Genomic DNA, 16,560 nt, shown 5'->3' on the forward strand with positions numbered 1-16,560 from the left:
GTTATGAACATGGGAGGATAACACACCTCTTTAAGGAATACCTGGGATAGGATAAAGTAATCCTTCTACCCCCCCCCCCCCCCCCCCCCCCCTAAAAAAAAAGAAAAAAAAAGAAAAGTGGTTGTAATGTGGTTGTACTACTGGCTATAAGGTGAATGCACCTATTTGTAAGTCGCTCTGGATAAGAGCGTCTGCTAAATGACGTAAATGTAAATGTTATTGGGCTCTCTCATCATTAACCACCAAGCACTTGACCAAACTCAAATCAAGTCTTATGACAAATTGTTTCTAAATACACTGATGTTCTACTGATTTCTACTGATTCTACTGATGTAGAAACCTAAGGTAACCCAATAACCCAAAATTGTGTTTCAGCCATTTCACCTGGTATTACAATGGGTGCCTGCATGGTGTCTATTTAGTAGGGAATGTTGGAAAGTATTTGATGTGTAACTCCAGGGAGGAGATGAAATGTCTGTGTTTTTGTATGTATTGAATATGTTGCAGATTATATAGTTTTCTGATTTAATGTAATCTGATTTGACCCACAGAGGCAGATTAGGAAGAGGAAGTGTTACATGCTGGTGGCGGGAGGCTTTATCCTCACCCTCCTCATCATCATCATCGCTGTGTCAGCAAGAAAATGAAACCAACCCCAAAGGTAAGCCTCCTAAACCATCCAACACTACTGGTGTTTATAAAACAGCGGCAGCCCAAAAACCTGAGCTTTACTTAGTATTGATATTGTTATACAGGTACTATATTGGCATATTGAATGCTATATTGACATTCTATTCTGATTGTAACCTGTATAGAGGCCTGAAACGCAGTGCAAACCCTGAGAATATGGCACTACACATTAAAAGATAATTTTAAACCAAATGTAAATAGCATATTATAGAAGGGTTCAGAAACTTTTTTTTCCGATTTCACTTGTTTTTGAGAAACTTACCTCATCCTCATTGTGAAGTATGGGGGCTCTGAAAAACATCAACAAATGCTCCAGAAACACCCAAATAAGCCCTTTTAGAAACTGAAAAGCTCTCAGTATAGTGATGCAGGTCTTTAGATGTTGTAGACATGAAATTGTGTCATTTTGAACATTATCCGCAAAGTTATATTCAATTTTGTTGTGACTAGAGCGATACCTTTCTGTCCATTGTAGCAGCAGGCTACACAAAGAATGGAACAGCGTGAGTAGCACAAAATTGAATATAGCGTTACGGATAATGTTCGGAATGACACAATTTCATGTATACAACATTTAAGACCTGCATCACTATACTAAGAGTGTTTCTGTTTATAAAGGATGTATTTGGGTGTTTTTGGAGCATTTGTTCATATTTTTTCAGAGCCCCCGTACTGCACAACGAGGATGATTAACTGAATCGCTGGTTGGGGAAAGTTTATCAAAAACAAGGGAAATCGCAAAAAATAGTGTCTGGACCCTTCCATAACATGCCATTTATATAAAAAGAGATTTGGTTTTAAAAAGCTAACTTCTCCTTTAAGGATGCTTTCAGTGGTGGTAGTTTTATGTTGTGATAAAGGATTTGGGGTCAACAAAGAATGTATAGGGATTCTACGAAAACACAGCTTTGTAGTTGGAGTGTCAGTAATGTGCAAGAATGCTTCTTTCTTAAATTGGATCAATAATTGGAATCATAGTCAGAGGGCACGCTATGAAAGTGACTGACATTGACTAGCAACGTTCATAGCAACAAGACCTTCAAAACAGCAAAGTTTGCTTTTTTTTCTCAGCTTGACGTATTTGCTTTTAACGCATATTGCTTTTTAAGTATTTTCTGTCAATAGGTAATTTGGAGGTAAAAGGATTTATCTTCATATATAACTGTGCTGAAATAGATGGGTAAATCAATGTTCTCTTAACGTTCCTAATTTCCGATTACTTCTGTTGGTATGATCTGAAAAGGCTTTTAACCACTTCAGTTTCCCTGTTGGTTAGGCAACCACTACTTGAGTATTTCCCTTTTTCTTTTCCTTTTTTCTTGCTCAATGTGTGTTTACCCCAGAGCAAGCCATTGTGTACACTGAGTATAGCAAACATTAGGAACACCTTCCGAATATTGAGTTGGACCCCTCCCCTTTTGCCCTCAGAACAGCCTCAATTCGTCGGGGCATGGACTCTACAAAGTGTCAAAAAGCACTCCACAGGGATGCTGGTCCATGTTGACTCCAATGTTTCCCACAGTTGTGTCAAGTTGGCTGGATGTCCTTTGGGTGGTGGACCATTCTTGATAAACACAGGAAGCTGTTGAGCATGAAAAACCCAGCAGCATTGCAATTCTTGACACAAACCGTTGCGCCTCACACCTACTTGAAAAAGAGAAGGAAAGCCGCACACTCTAGGAGCTCAGATGCAATAATTTAATTTCCTAATAACCAACGTTTTGACAGACAAGCTGTCTTCATCAGGGTATAATGACAAACACTGCGGGTCACTAGTTTATATAGTGTCAAAGGACACACGCAGGTGTCTGTAATCATGGCCGGGTGTGGCCTAATAGCATTGGTTAATTCACAGATAAACAGAACATACAAAAAACATGGATAGCATACGATCATAGATACAACTTGGCTACATAGGCCCACAAACATTTACAATGAATAGCAAAATCACAATAATCATAAGAATGGCTTCAAATCAAAGTCTACGTTGAGACCGAAGGGAGCAAGGGTCTTTAAATAAAAGATCCAGGCAGCCTCTCATTTAATCACAATAAGTTGTCGAGGTCACCCCCTCTCCTAGGGAGGGTGACATGTTCGATGCCGATATAACGTAGGGACGAAATTGAGTGGTTCGCTTCCAAAAAGTGGGCAGCGACTGGGTATGTCGAGTTTTTGCACCTAATGGTGCTACGATGCTCCGAGATTCGTGCTTTTAATTCACGCTTTGTTTTACCCACATAATGTTTACCTACTACCATACCCCGTTCAAAGGCACTTCCATTTTTTGTCTTGCCCATTCACCCTCTGAATGGCACACATACACAATCCATGTCTCAATTGTCTCAAGGCTTAAAGCTTAAAAATATTTTTTTTACCTATCTCCTCCCCTTCATATTCACTGATTGAAGTGGATTTAACAGGGGATCATAGCTTTCACCTGGATTCACCTGGTCAGTCTATGTCATTGAAAGAGCAGGTGTTCTTAATGTTTTGTAGCTCCTTCATATTTTCTTTTTACAGACATATTTGTTTTCTTCAGTTTGGACAATGAAATTTAAATGGAATTCCAACCAAAAGTAATGATTTTTGTTCACTTGTATCTTCACATAATCAGTGCTCCAAATTATCAGGCTGGCATCTAGCAGCTTGAACGTCTCATGTGTTTGGTTAGCTCGTTGTGAAGGTTGGTTAGCTCATTGTGTAGCTAGCATAAAAGGTTGAAGAATGTCTCTCTGCCTTTACAGGAAATGACAGATTTGTTCCAACCTTTGTGTTTTGTGACAGAAACAAAGACCCTCACCATCAGTTTCTAATGTGGTAATAATGCTCAGCAGCGGATATAATCAGTGTAGAAGACTTTGGCCACTATTAAATAATAAACGCCATTGGATGTTGATGGGAAACCACAATTTTCCTTAAATTATAACGTAACTAATCTGAATAAACCCACAGTCTGGCGTCTTTATCTACCACTGATGGAATTAAATGTAGGCCTCTTGTCTGACTTACACAAATACACCTAAATCCACACGCAAACACAATCATAGTCACTGTATTGGACAGCCAATTGGTTCATCTTGAATTGGAGGTTGAGGCCTTTTGGTAGGTGTTCTCTAGTTATCTTCCCCATGTTGATTCTCTCAGGTCACAGATTAGTGGGTTTGCAGGGTTGTGGAGCAAGTCGTACCAAATAATTTGCAGCAAATGAGATTGAATTTCTTACGTTTGTGTGTGTGTTTGTGTGTGTGTGTGTGTGTGTTTGTGTGTGTGTGTGTGTGTGTACTGAGCCCTATAGAAGGGGAAGAGTACAGGCTTAGCAGAACCCCCTGGGTTCTTGCCAAAGCAGACGCAGCCATAAGCCTGGTACAGTCCGCCAGTTCTTGTACCAGAAACAGGATCCAAGTGAACAAACAGGGTTTAAACAGAATTAAGCGTTCCGAGTATGTACCAACAACAAATTCAGTTTGGCTCCCATTTTTGTTACTTGTTGTGGCCTTCTTCATTTTCCTTGATGCTGTTGACTGATTTTGAAGAAAGTACCGGTACTACACTACAGTACTCTCACATAATAATAATAATAATAATAATAATAATAACAAATAATAATAACTTTATTTGTATAGCGCTTTTCAGTACTCCCACATACTCTAGCTGGAATAGACTACAGTATGTTATACAGAAACATAATGAAAGACAGAGATACAAAGAAAGAGAGAGACAGAAGGACACACACAGCATTACATAGACATAGAGAGGGGAAATACTGACAGGTACGAACTATGAACACACAGTGAGGGTTAGAGAGGATATAGACACAGAGAGATACAGAGGCAGAAAGGCAGAGAGGAGAATAGTGAACACTATACATCAGTTTAATGAGAGTGACAACGACAGAAATAACTGTGGAGCCGCTTCTGCTCTCGAATCAATAGCCTGGCTCTTTATGGTGCACTAAATAACACCATAACTGCATCCTGACACTTATTTCTGCAAATTATGTTGCCCGCGCCACCTTCACATCTTGTTTACAGACTCATTTGGGGAGTGAGATCTCTCAATGTGCATGTCAGTGCCATGTGCTAACTGCTAACTGTAACTACACTAGGTCTTTGTGTGTATGGGGAGGAATGGTTGCTGAAATCAGGGGTGCTGAATGAGAGGGGTTTCAAGGGGTTTCGTCTAATCAAGCAGTGACCATGGACACTAGAAATTAGCCTGTCCAGTCTGTATCCTAACAGCTAAACTCACTGTTGGATATCATTATCATTTACATTTACGTCATTTAGCAGACGCTCTTATCCAGAGCGACTTACAGTTAGTGAATAATTTTTTTTTTTTTTATACTGGCCCCCCGTCGGAATCGAACCCACAACCCTGGCGTTGCAAACGCCATGCTCTATCAACTGAGCTACATCCCTGCCGGCCATTCCCTCCCCTACCCTGGACGACGCTGGGCCAATTGTGCACCGCCCATGAGTCTCCCGGTCGCGGCCGGCTGCGACAGAGCCTGGATTCGAACCAGGATCTCTAGTGGCACAGTTAGCACTGCGATGCAGTGCCTTAGACCACTACTCTAAATAAGATTTCCCTATATGCAGATGATATTCTCCTCTATGTAACAGAACCCCAAGCTAGTATTCCAGCTATTCTTGAGGTGATCAATTTGTTTGGTACCTTCTCGGGATACAGAATAAATTGGAACAAGAGTGAATTAATGCCCATACGGTTGCAAAACACCTCCTGGCTAGAACATCTTCCAGTTAAGTTATCTTCAGAAAAATGTATCTACCTTGGAATTGTAGTTACCAAACAATACTCCTTACTATTTAAAGAATTTCCCTTCTCTGATGCAAAATCTCAAGGCAAACATACAGTTTTGGAGAACTCTCCCAATTTCTCTGCTCGGAAGAATTAATGCCATTAAAATGGTCTTCCTCCCACAACTGCTCTACCTATACCAGAACATCCCAGTATTCATACCTAAATAATTTCATAAACAACTGGACTCTATTATCAATCCTTTCATCTGGGATTATAAAACACACAGGATAGGTAAAAAACACCTATGTAAATCCAAGATGGAAGGAGGATTATCTCGCCCAAATTTTATATTTTACTATTGGGCCGCTAACCTCCGCGCTGTTACGTTGTTGCTGGATGACGCAACCCTGCCATCCAGCTGGCTTAGCATGGAGCGGGAGGAGTGTCACCCCTTCTCTATTGGTGCCGTGATTTTGTCACCTGTCAATCTGGAGATGTCACTTTACCATAACAATCCTATTATACATAGCACAGTCCGAATCTGGAAGCAAATTAAAGTCCACTTTGAGCTTAGACCAATATCATTCATGCTCCCTGTTGCCAGGAATCCCTCCTTTGCCCCCTCTAACCTTGATAACACCTTTGAGCGATGGGGAGAGTTGGGGATAAGTACCATAGGGGATTTATATATAGGAGGGACCTTTGCTTCCTTTGAAGCGCTGAGGGAAACTTATAACCTTCCCAGAAGTAACTTTTTCAGATACCTACAAATTAGAGACTATGTTAGAAAACACCTCCCAACATTTGAGAATGCTAAACCTTCCATGTTTGACGGATGCATAAAAATATGCCCCACCTCAGACAAACTGATATCTCGTCTATATGACGCTTTTCAATCTGTTAGCACACCCTCTACAGATGCCATTAAGGCAAAATGGGAGGAAGAACTAGGGACTGATATTTCGGTGGCAGACTGGGAGGATAGCTTGGAGTATATCCACACCTGCTCCATTAACTCCAGACATCGTCTCATACAATTTAAGGTATTACACAGATTACACTATTCCAAAACTAAACTGCATAGGATATTTCCTGATACATCCCCTATGTGTGATAAATGTCAGGCTGAGCAGGGTACACTACTCCACTGCTTTGCCCTATGCTCTAGTCTGTATGGTTATTGGTGTGGAATATTTGGGGTCCTCTCTGAAGTTCTGGAGACTTCAATAGACCCAGACCCGCTTCTGATAATCCTGGGAGTGTCCGATTCCCTAAACGGATTAACCAACTCCCAAAAACAACTCATCTCTTACAGTCTCATTTCGGCAAAAAAATTTATCTTGTTGTTTTGGAAAAGGAGGGAAGCGCCCTCTACCAAATTATGGCTCAGCGAATTGGCAAAAACTGTACACTTAGAAAGAATTAGATATATTCTGAACAATAAATTATCAACATTTGATCAAATCTGGCAGCCTTTCCTCTCTTACCTGGATCAGTCGGTGCTGTGAATTTGTACTTTTTAACGCACTCTCAATTGTCATATTGTAATCTACCTTTGGGCAGCGTGGGGGGGGGGGGGGGATAAAGGGGGGTATAAGTGGGGGGGTTACATCTACCCTTTTTCTTTCTACCTGTCCCTGTTCTGTATGTCGTGTTTTGTAATATTAGTTTTGTGTCCAGAACTCTTGGTCTTGTTGTTCATGTCTGTTCTCTTATGTTTAGATAAGAACTGTACACATGTCTTTCATACCTATACACCATTCTTGTGTGTGTTCAATAAAAAAATATTTGAACAGAAAACTTTGTTTGCAATTACAGAGATCATACGTTTCCTGTAGGTCTTGACCAGGTTTGCACACACTGCAGCAGGGATTTTGGCCCACTCCTCCATACAGACCTTCTCCAGATCCTTCAGGTTTCGGGGCTGTCGCTGGGCAATACGGACTTTCAGCTCCCTCCAAAGATTTTCTATTGGGTTCAGGTCTGGAGACTGGCTAGGCCACTCCAGGACCTTGAGATGCTTCTTACGGAGCCACTCCTTAGTTGCCCTGGCTGTGTGTTTCGGGTCGTTGTCATGCTGGAAGACCCAGCCATGTCCTTACACAGCTCTCTGGTCTTGGCCATTGTGGAGAGGTTGGAGTCTGTTTGATTGAGTGTGTGGACAGGTGTCTTTTATACAGGTAATGAGTTCAAACAGGTGCAGTTAATACAGGTAATGAGTGGAGAACAGGAGGGCTTCTTAAAGAAAAACTAACAGGTCTGTGAGAGCCGGAATTCTTACTGGTTGGTAGGTGATCAAATACTTATGTCATGCAATAAAATGCGAATTAATTACTTAAAAATCATACAATGTGATTTTCTGGATTTTTGTTTTAGATTCCGTCTCTCACAGTTGAAGTGTACGTATGATAAAAAATTACAGACTTCTACATGCTTTGTAAGTAGGAAAACCTGCAAAATCGGCAGTGTATCAAATATTTGTTCTCCCCACTGTAGCTCCACCAGTCCTACCGATGATATCATTTACGAAGATTATGCCTTTTTTTTATTTAAATTTGTTTAAAAAAAAGGGGTTTTGGTCAATTTCTATATTTGAGTTTAACCACAATATTTGTTGCATTATTTGTTCTGTCGTTTCTGGAGGATTAAATTGAAATTGCAACCAACTTTCTATGGCTCGTTTTAGAAATAGTGATATTTGGGAGATGATTTCCTTTTCAAATAACTGAAAGTGAGTGGTTGTAATCTGAATAAAGGGAAAGGGGCCATTCTTGAACATTGGGTGAGACAATCTTACTAATTTGCTAGAGAACCAGTTCGGATTTAAGTATAACTTTTGTATGACTGAAGCTTTTAGTGATAGGTCTAATGCTTTAATATTTAATAATTTCTGTCCTCCGAATTCATATTCATTATATAAATAGGCCCGTTTAATTTTGTCTGGCTTGCCGTTCCAAATAAAATGGAATCTTTTTTTCTCATATAATTTAAAAAACTGTTCGCTAGGCGTAGGCAAGACCATAAGCAGATAGGTAAACTGGGATAATACTAAAGAGTTAATCAGGGTGATTTTTCCACAAATTGACAGGTATTTACAGTGGGGAGAACAAGTATTTGATACACTGCCGATTTTGCAGGTTTTCCTACTTACAAAGCATGTAGAGGTCTGTAATTTTTTTATCATAGGTACACTTCAAATGTGAGAGACTGAATCTAAAACAAAAATCCAGAAAATCACATTGTATGATTTTTAAGTAATTAATTTGGATTTTATTGCATGACATAAGTATTTGATCACCTACCAACCAGTAAGAATTCTGGCTCTCACAGACCTGTTAGTTTTTCTTTAAGAAGCCCTCCTGTTCTCCACTCATTACCTGTATTAACTGCATCTGTTTGAACTCGTTACTTGTATAAAAGACACCTGTCCACACACTCAATCAAACAGACTCCAACCTCTCCCCAATGGCCAAGACCAGAGAGCTGTGTAAGGACATCAGGGATAAAATTGTAGACCTGCACAAGGCTGGGATGGGCTACAGGACAATAGGCAAGCAGCTTGGTGAGAAGGCAACAACTGTTGCCGCAATTATTAGAAAATGGAAGAAGTTCAAGATGACGGTCAATCACCCTCGGTCTGGGGCTCCATGCAAGATCTCACCTCGTGGGGCATCAATGATCATGAGGAAGATGAGGGATCAGCCCAGAACTACACGGCAGGACCTGGTCAATGACCTGAAGAGAGCTGGGACCACAGTCTCAAAGAAAACCATTAGTAACACACTACGCCATCATGGATTAAAATCCTGCAGCGCACGCAAGGTCCCCCTGCTCAAGCCAGCGCATGTCCAGGCCCGTCTGAAGTTTGCCAATGACCATCTGGATGATCCAGAGGAGGAATGGGAGAAGGTCATGTGGTTTGATGAGACAAACATAGAGCTTTTTGGTCTAAACTCCACTCGCCGTGTTTGGAGGAAGAAGAAGGATGAGTACAACCCCAAGAACACCATCCCAACCGTGAAGCATGGAGGTGGAAACATCATTCTTTGGGGATGCTTTTCTGCAAAGGGGACAGGACGACTGCACCGTATTGAGGGGAGGATGGATGGGGCCATGTATCGCGAGATCTTGGCCAACAACCTCCTTCCCTCAGTAAGAGCATTGAAGATGGGTCGTGGCTGGGTCTTCCACATGACAACGACCCGAAACACACAGCCAGGGCAACTAAGGAGTGGCTCCGTAAGAAGCATCTCAAGGTCCTGGAGTGGCCTAGCCAGTCTCCAGACCTGAACCCAATAGAAAATATTTGGAGGGAGCTGAAAGTCCGTATTGCCCAGCGACAGCCCCAAAACCTGAAGGATCTGGAGAAGGTCTGTATGGAGGAGTGAGCCAAGATCCCTGCTGCAGTGTGTGCAAACCTGGTCAAGACCTACAGGAAACATATGATCTCTGTAATTGCAAACAAAGGTTTCTGTACCAAATATTAAGTTCTGCTTTTCTGATGTATCAAATACTTATGTCATGCAATAAAATGCAAATTAATTACTTAAAAATCATACAATGTGATTTTCTGGATTTTTGTTTTAGATTCCGTCTCTCACAGTTGAAGTGTACCTATGATAAAAATTACAGACCTCTACATGCTTTGTAAGTAGGAAAACCTGCAAAATCGGCAGTGTATCAAATACTTGTTCTCCCCACTGTACCTTTCCATGGTAGCAAGATCTTATCTTGGCCAACTTATCTTATCTTTTGCTAACTTTCTATTATAATTTATTGAAGTGAGTTCATTTATTTCCTTTGGGATATGTATTCCAAGTATATCCACATCACCATCAGACCATTTTATTGGTAAACTACATTGTAATGTAAAAAAAATATTTTTTAGTGATCCAATACGTAATATATGACATTTGTCATAATTTAGTTGTAATCCAGAGAGGTTAGAAAATGTATCTAGATCCTCTATGAGGCTGTGGAGGAATTCTAGTTGTGGATTTAAAAGAAAACATGAATCATCAGCGTACAATGACACCTTTGTTTTTAAGCCCTGGATTTCTAATCCTCTGATATTATTGTTGGATCTGATTTTAATAGCTAACATCTCGATGGCCACAATAAATAGATATGCCGATAGTGGACAACCTTGTTTCACTCCTCTTGACAGTTTAAAACTTTCTGAGAAATAGCCATTATTTACTATTTTACACCTAGGGTTACTATACATGATTTTGACCCATTTTATAAGAGATTCTCCAAAATTGAAATGCTCCAGGCATTTATATATAAACCCCAGTCGTACTTTATCAAATGCCTTTTCGAAGTCTGCTATGAATAGCAGGCCTGGTTTCCCAGATTTTCCATAATGTTCTATTGTTTCCAATACTTGCCTTATATTATCTCCAATATATCTTCCATGTAAAAAACCTGTCTGATTAGAATGAATAATATCCGAAAATACCTTTTTAATTCTATGCACTATACATTTTGCTAGAATTTTTGCATCACAACACTGAAGTGTAAGGTGCCTCCAATTTTTTAAATGGACTGGATCTTTATATTTTCCACTTGTATCCTGTTTCAGTGATAATGAGATCAGACCTTCTTCTTGAGTGTCAGATAATCTACCATTTACATAGGAGTGGTTAAAACATGCTAATAACAGTCCTCTTAGTATATCAAAAAAGGTTTGGTATACCTCGACTGGTATGCCATCCAACCCTGGAGTTTTCCCGGACTTAAAGTCTTTAATTGCATCCAGAAGTTCCTCCTCTGTAATTTCACCTTCACATAAGTCTTTCTGTATGGCTGTTAATTTTACATTATCAATAGAAAAAACATCTCTACAATTAGCTTCAGTTAGAGGAGATGGAGGCGACTGAAACGAAAACATATGCTTAAAGTACTTTGTTTCCTCCTTCAAAATATCATTTGGTGAATCATGGGTGACTCCGTCAATTGTAACCAGTTTCATTAAATTATTTTTGGTAGCATTCCTATGTTGAAGATAAAAAAAATAATTTTGTGCATTTTTACCCATATTCCATCCAGTTTGCTTAATTTTTATAATATAATACACTTGATCTTTCTTGAATAAGTTTCTCCATTTCTTTTTGTTTTTCCTCTAATTTATTCTGAGCCTCTATGTTACAGTTTTTATTGCCATCTATCTGTTCTGTTAAACTTTCTATTTCCTTTGTTAGTATAAACTCTTTTGACCTAAATTGCTTTTGTTTTCGAGATGAGTACTGCATTGCATGGCCTCTAAAGGCACATTTAAAGGTTGCTGTACCTATGTTATGTCAGAAAAAGTCTGTTATAAATTCCTTTATCCTAGTTAAAAATAAATTATCATCCAAAAGGCTTTGATTACATTTCCAATATCCTCGCCCACGTGGAAATTCAGTAAGAGTAATGTATATGCCAATTATATGATGGTCCGACCGCATTCTGTCCCCTATCAACACTTTTTAAACTTTTGGTGCCAACGAGAATGAGATAAGAAAGAAGTCAAGACGACTAGCTTGATTGAGTCTCCGCCATGTATATCTCACTAGATCAGGATATTTAAGCCTCCATATATCTACTAGTTCTAATGTATCCATGACATTCACGATTTCCTTAAGAGCATGTGGGTGATTGTTTGTTGTGTGATTTCCTTTACGGTCCATTGAGCTATTTAAAACAGTATTATAATCCCCCACCATAATAATATTGTCTTGAATTGCTTGCAGGGTTGATAATTTATTATATGTATTGTCAAAGAAGTGTGGATCATCATTATTTGGTCCATCAAGGTTAATGAGCCATATCTGTTTATGGTCCAATAACATATTTAAAATAATCCATCTACCTTGCGTATCTATTTGGACAATTTTCACATTTGGATCAAAATTATTATTAATTAATATCATCACCCCTTTTGAATTTCTTTGCCCATGGGAGAAGTATATTTCGCCCCCCCCCCCCCCCCCCCCATTCCTTTTTCCACGCAACTTCATCTCGAATTGTTGAATGAGTTTCCTGTAAACAATAGATATTATATTCCTTCTCTTTGAGCCATGTAAATATTGTTCTTCTTTTGTTATTATCAGCTAAGCCATTAAAATTATAACTGGCTATACTTATTTCACCATACACCATAATGAGATACAAGTTTCAAGTCTATTTATCATTATATATGTTTGTACATTTACCAATAAAAAATACCGTAATGATTGAGTGTCCATATAGCTGTACCGTGATATTTGCATTGCTACTAAGTAACCCTTCAGTTGTTCTCCATTAATTCCCCCGCTAAAGCCCCTCCCCATCCGAAGTGGAGCCGTCATCCCAGTGATCGGCATCCCACCCACGTCCCTCCGGATCCCTATGGCCCCGAGAGGCCAGGACACATCCATCGAAAACAGCACACAGTGCCACCCACAAAACAGAAGCAGATTTACCGCCAAAAGCATTTCCCATGCTGTCACCTCTATATATATATATATATATATATATATATATATATATATATATATAAACTATTTAAAAAAATATATATATTCAAATATCTTGCATATCTTATTTTCCATCATTATCAATTAATATTCGTAATAATGTCGCATGAACAGGATTTTAAAATATATCCCGGATTGCCATTGTATTACATTTAATTTATTGACAAGCAATTATTATCCTAGCAAACAATTACCGCGGTCTATCCCATACTTCCCTCAACATCCCCACCCCCCACAACAGATGCGGGACAAACACACACGCACATACTCACATACTCCAACACACTCAACCCCCCTCCCCCACAATCAAACATAAAATTAGATGCTCAATGGTTTTTACCTCCCAGAGCCCAACTCAAGAAAGGCCCTGATTTATGGGTGCACATACAGTTACAGCTGATTGAGAAAGCATGCAAGATTGAGCAGGAATTGAGAACAATGTTAGATTTGATTAATCTATTTAATCTATGTCATGTCCTAGGTGATGGAGATCAGATCCACCCTCTTCACCTGAGACACAAACACTCTGGTCCCCCGTTGTAACCATTTTTCCCAAGCATCTCCGTGCAGTCAGACCTTTGATTATTTTGTGCCACCTGGGCCACAATGATAAGCCCCCTCTCTGATTGTCCGAGTGTGACCCCCTCCCCATGGGTTATTGCAGCCAGTGTTGCCAGCACTGCCACTACCTAAGTGGGGGTACCCCACCGGAATCCCCACCGGCTAGGTACAAGGTCGTCAAGGTTCTCATTAGCAGCTTTGAGAATTTCCTTTTATATAATGCTCTCCCATCAGGGGGCTCTGGCTTTGTAGGACCAACTCTGCCAGGCAGGCTCAGAATCTTGAGGGGGCGATGCTGCTCAAGTAGGTCTCTGACCGCATTTATTTCTCTGTTTAGGCTACATACTCACAGCAGGTCCATAAAACAGATAGGAACTTCTCTTTGGTGTATGGGTCGCTCAGGTGGGTGTCCAGGATATAGGGTTGGGGATCTTTCCATCATGATAGGACAATACAAAATTAGATTAGATGTATACTATATTTAAAAATGTATATCCCTCATCTACACAAAATTGAAAGCTCTCTCTCACTACCCCTGCTCATAGACCTCCGTCGGCTCTGGGATATGCAACCATTTCCCCTCTCACTCACTTAACGCCGCACCTTTCCAAACACAAAAATGTACACCACATGGTTGACTGCTGAGGAAATGGGCCGAGCGCACAAACGCACCCGCATCCACACCTGCCGCAAGGGGGAAAGGACGCCAGGGAGAACACAGGACCAACCACAACAACCGTCCGCCAAAACAACAATTGCCCACCAAAAAAGCCATGTTCTAATTAGTTGTATTTGAAGATGTATTATTCTGCTTGTTATCTTTTCTTGTTATATCGTTTTATCCTTTTATAAAATACTATACTTACTATAAATGTTATTTTAATATTACTATCCCTATCATTGCTAGTATTGGGTGTTCCATTATTCGACTCCTCTAGTACAACTTTTAGAATAGCCATGGAGTAGTCTTTGTATCTCTGAACATTTGGTTGTCGATATACAGTTTATCTACCTTCCCTTTTAATCTATTTTCCTTGAAGATTGGATACAGAACTTTGCGCCTTTCTGCAATCTCCCTCGGGAACTAATCATTCATGCCTATTTTCGTGCCAGCAAGTCTTTTCCCTAGGCTTTTTACCATTGCTTTATCCTTAAAGAATGCAAATTTGGCAACGATTGGGCGCTCATATTTCTTTCCTCTTTGTCCGAAATGGTGTACACGTTCGAGTTGGATTTTATCGACAGCCTCGAGTGGTATTTGAAGCGCTGTATGCAGGAAATCCTTCATAATATTCTAGGTTATTTCTCCCTCCTTTTCCTGAATACCCGTAAGTACTAGATTTTCTCTCATCGATCTAGTTTGGATGTCTAGTAAGGTTTCTCTCAGAAGGTTGTTCTCCTTTTTAAGTTCCCTAACGTCCGTTTCCATCTTAGAGACTGTCACTTTTAATGTTTTGGTTTCTTTCTCCATTAACGCAGCTTTTTCGTCACTCATTTCAAGAATCGCTTTCAACTCTTTTACGTCCTTACTGACCAATTCTAGTATGCCCAATTTGTCATTTATTGACTTCAACAGGTCGCTTTCCACACTTACCAGACCAAGTGGTGAAAAGCATATATCATCTGTATCAGTCGATGAGTCGCGTTTCCTCTTGGAGATGGGTTCTCCTCGTTCATCTTCCGCCATGTTTGGGTGTTGCGTGTTGTTGTAATATTTGTCGATATTTCTCTAGCCTTATGATTTGTTTTGTGTTATTATCCAGATTGAATTTTATTAACTGCGAATATATCAAATGCTAATATTTAGTCTAACTAACTAATATTAATATTATGTTTTTATCTTTAGGTGGTTTGTACCGCTTTCTATTCAATACGCCATCTACCCAGAGATTCTTACCTTTGCCTCGATTCGGAAAACTGAAGTTGTTTCCATCCAAAGAAGAACAAGAAAAAACTGTCCCCCGCCAACAGCGATTCAAAATAAAGGTCACGCATGCACGCGCACACACACAGGCGCCCACACGCACCTCCCTGGTCTTTGTGGTTGAATCTGTGTTTGAAATTCACTGCTTGACTGAGGGACCTTACAGATAATTGTATGTGTGCGGTACAGAGATGAGATAGTAATTCAAAAATAATGTTAAACACTATTATTGCACAGAGAGAGAGTCCATGCAACTTATTATGTGACTTGTTAAGCACATGTTTACTCCTGAACTTATTTGACACAGAATCACAGCTGCAGAACACCATAGAGCACACCCATATTGCCTATTCCTCTTTCTTGTGTTGCTAGAGGTGCCTCTCTTTGCTCTGGTTGCATTGAGAGTGAGATGATGAATGTGTTATTGTAGTGTGTGTGTGAATGGTGACGCCCCTGAGAGATAGATACAGATAAGCTTTATTAGCCTCTCCTGCCTGCTGCAGTGGATGGCTGCATACTGTATGAGAGAGACAATCATCTATCAGCCTTTTGATGCATTAACTGTTGTTGATAACACTTATTCCCACAAAGACAGCTATTCTGTGATGCTCCCCCTCAAATCACAGAAGACGTAAGTCAGAGTGATTCGGATTTGTTTCTTTTTTATGTTTTTCATAGGCTAGACTACACATCCACAGTAAATGTAATTTGTCACAAGTATGACCATATTTTTTTATCCTGGTCAAAAGCTTTGTATGTTGTGCCATCGGCAAAGCACATGTTCCAAATCTTTTGAAAGTGGTTGATTTAAATTGCAATTTGCCAACACTGATGCAAAAATCCCTTACCATTTCTGACATTTAAATGTCACTGATAAACTGAGAAGTTGTATCTTTGGTTGTTTGGTGTACATGCAGCTATTTGGGTGAGTTTAGCTGATACATCCTCACTGTCCTCTACCGGCTCCTCATTTTTCACGTTTTTTCACGTGCACACAGCCAAGGCATCTGTTCACTTCCATTTACTGTATTTGAGTGATTTCTCCCTGATGAGAGCTACATTGTACACAATGACACACACACACACACACACACACACATACTCACACACACACACACACACACA

The 16,560-nt window shown here is 39.9% G+C and overlaps 1 protein-coding gene across 1 annotated transcript in view; it reads left to right on the forward strand.

The window, feature by feature from the left end:
* Positions 1-16,310, forward strand: part of tsnare1 (T-SNARE Domain Containing 1) — a 96,940-nt gene extending 80,630 nt beyond the window's left edge. Inside the window, exons 11-12 of the mRNA XM_084157245.1 lie at positions 552-661; positions 15,358-16,310. Coding sequence (XP_084013371.1) covers positions 552-647 — 96 coding nt within the window. The 3' untranslated portion in view covers positions 648-661; positions 15,358-16,310. The remainder of the gene's footprint in view (positions 1-551; positions 662-15,357) is intronic.
* Positions 16,311-16,560: the final 250 nt, after the last annotated feature.

The sequence above is a fragment of the Coregonus lavaretus genome (assembly GCF_964263955.1).
Source record: "Coregonus lavaretus genome assembly, chromosome: 3".
Taxonomy (NCBI): Eukaryota; Metazoa; Chordata; class Actinopteri; order Salmoniformes; family Salmonidae; genus Coregonus; species Coregonus lavaretus.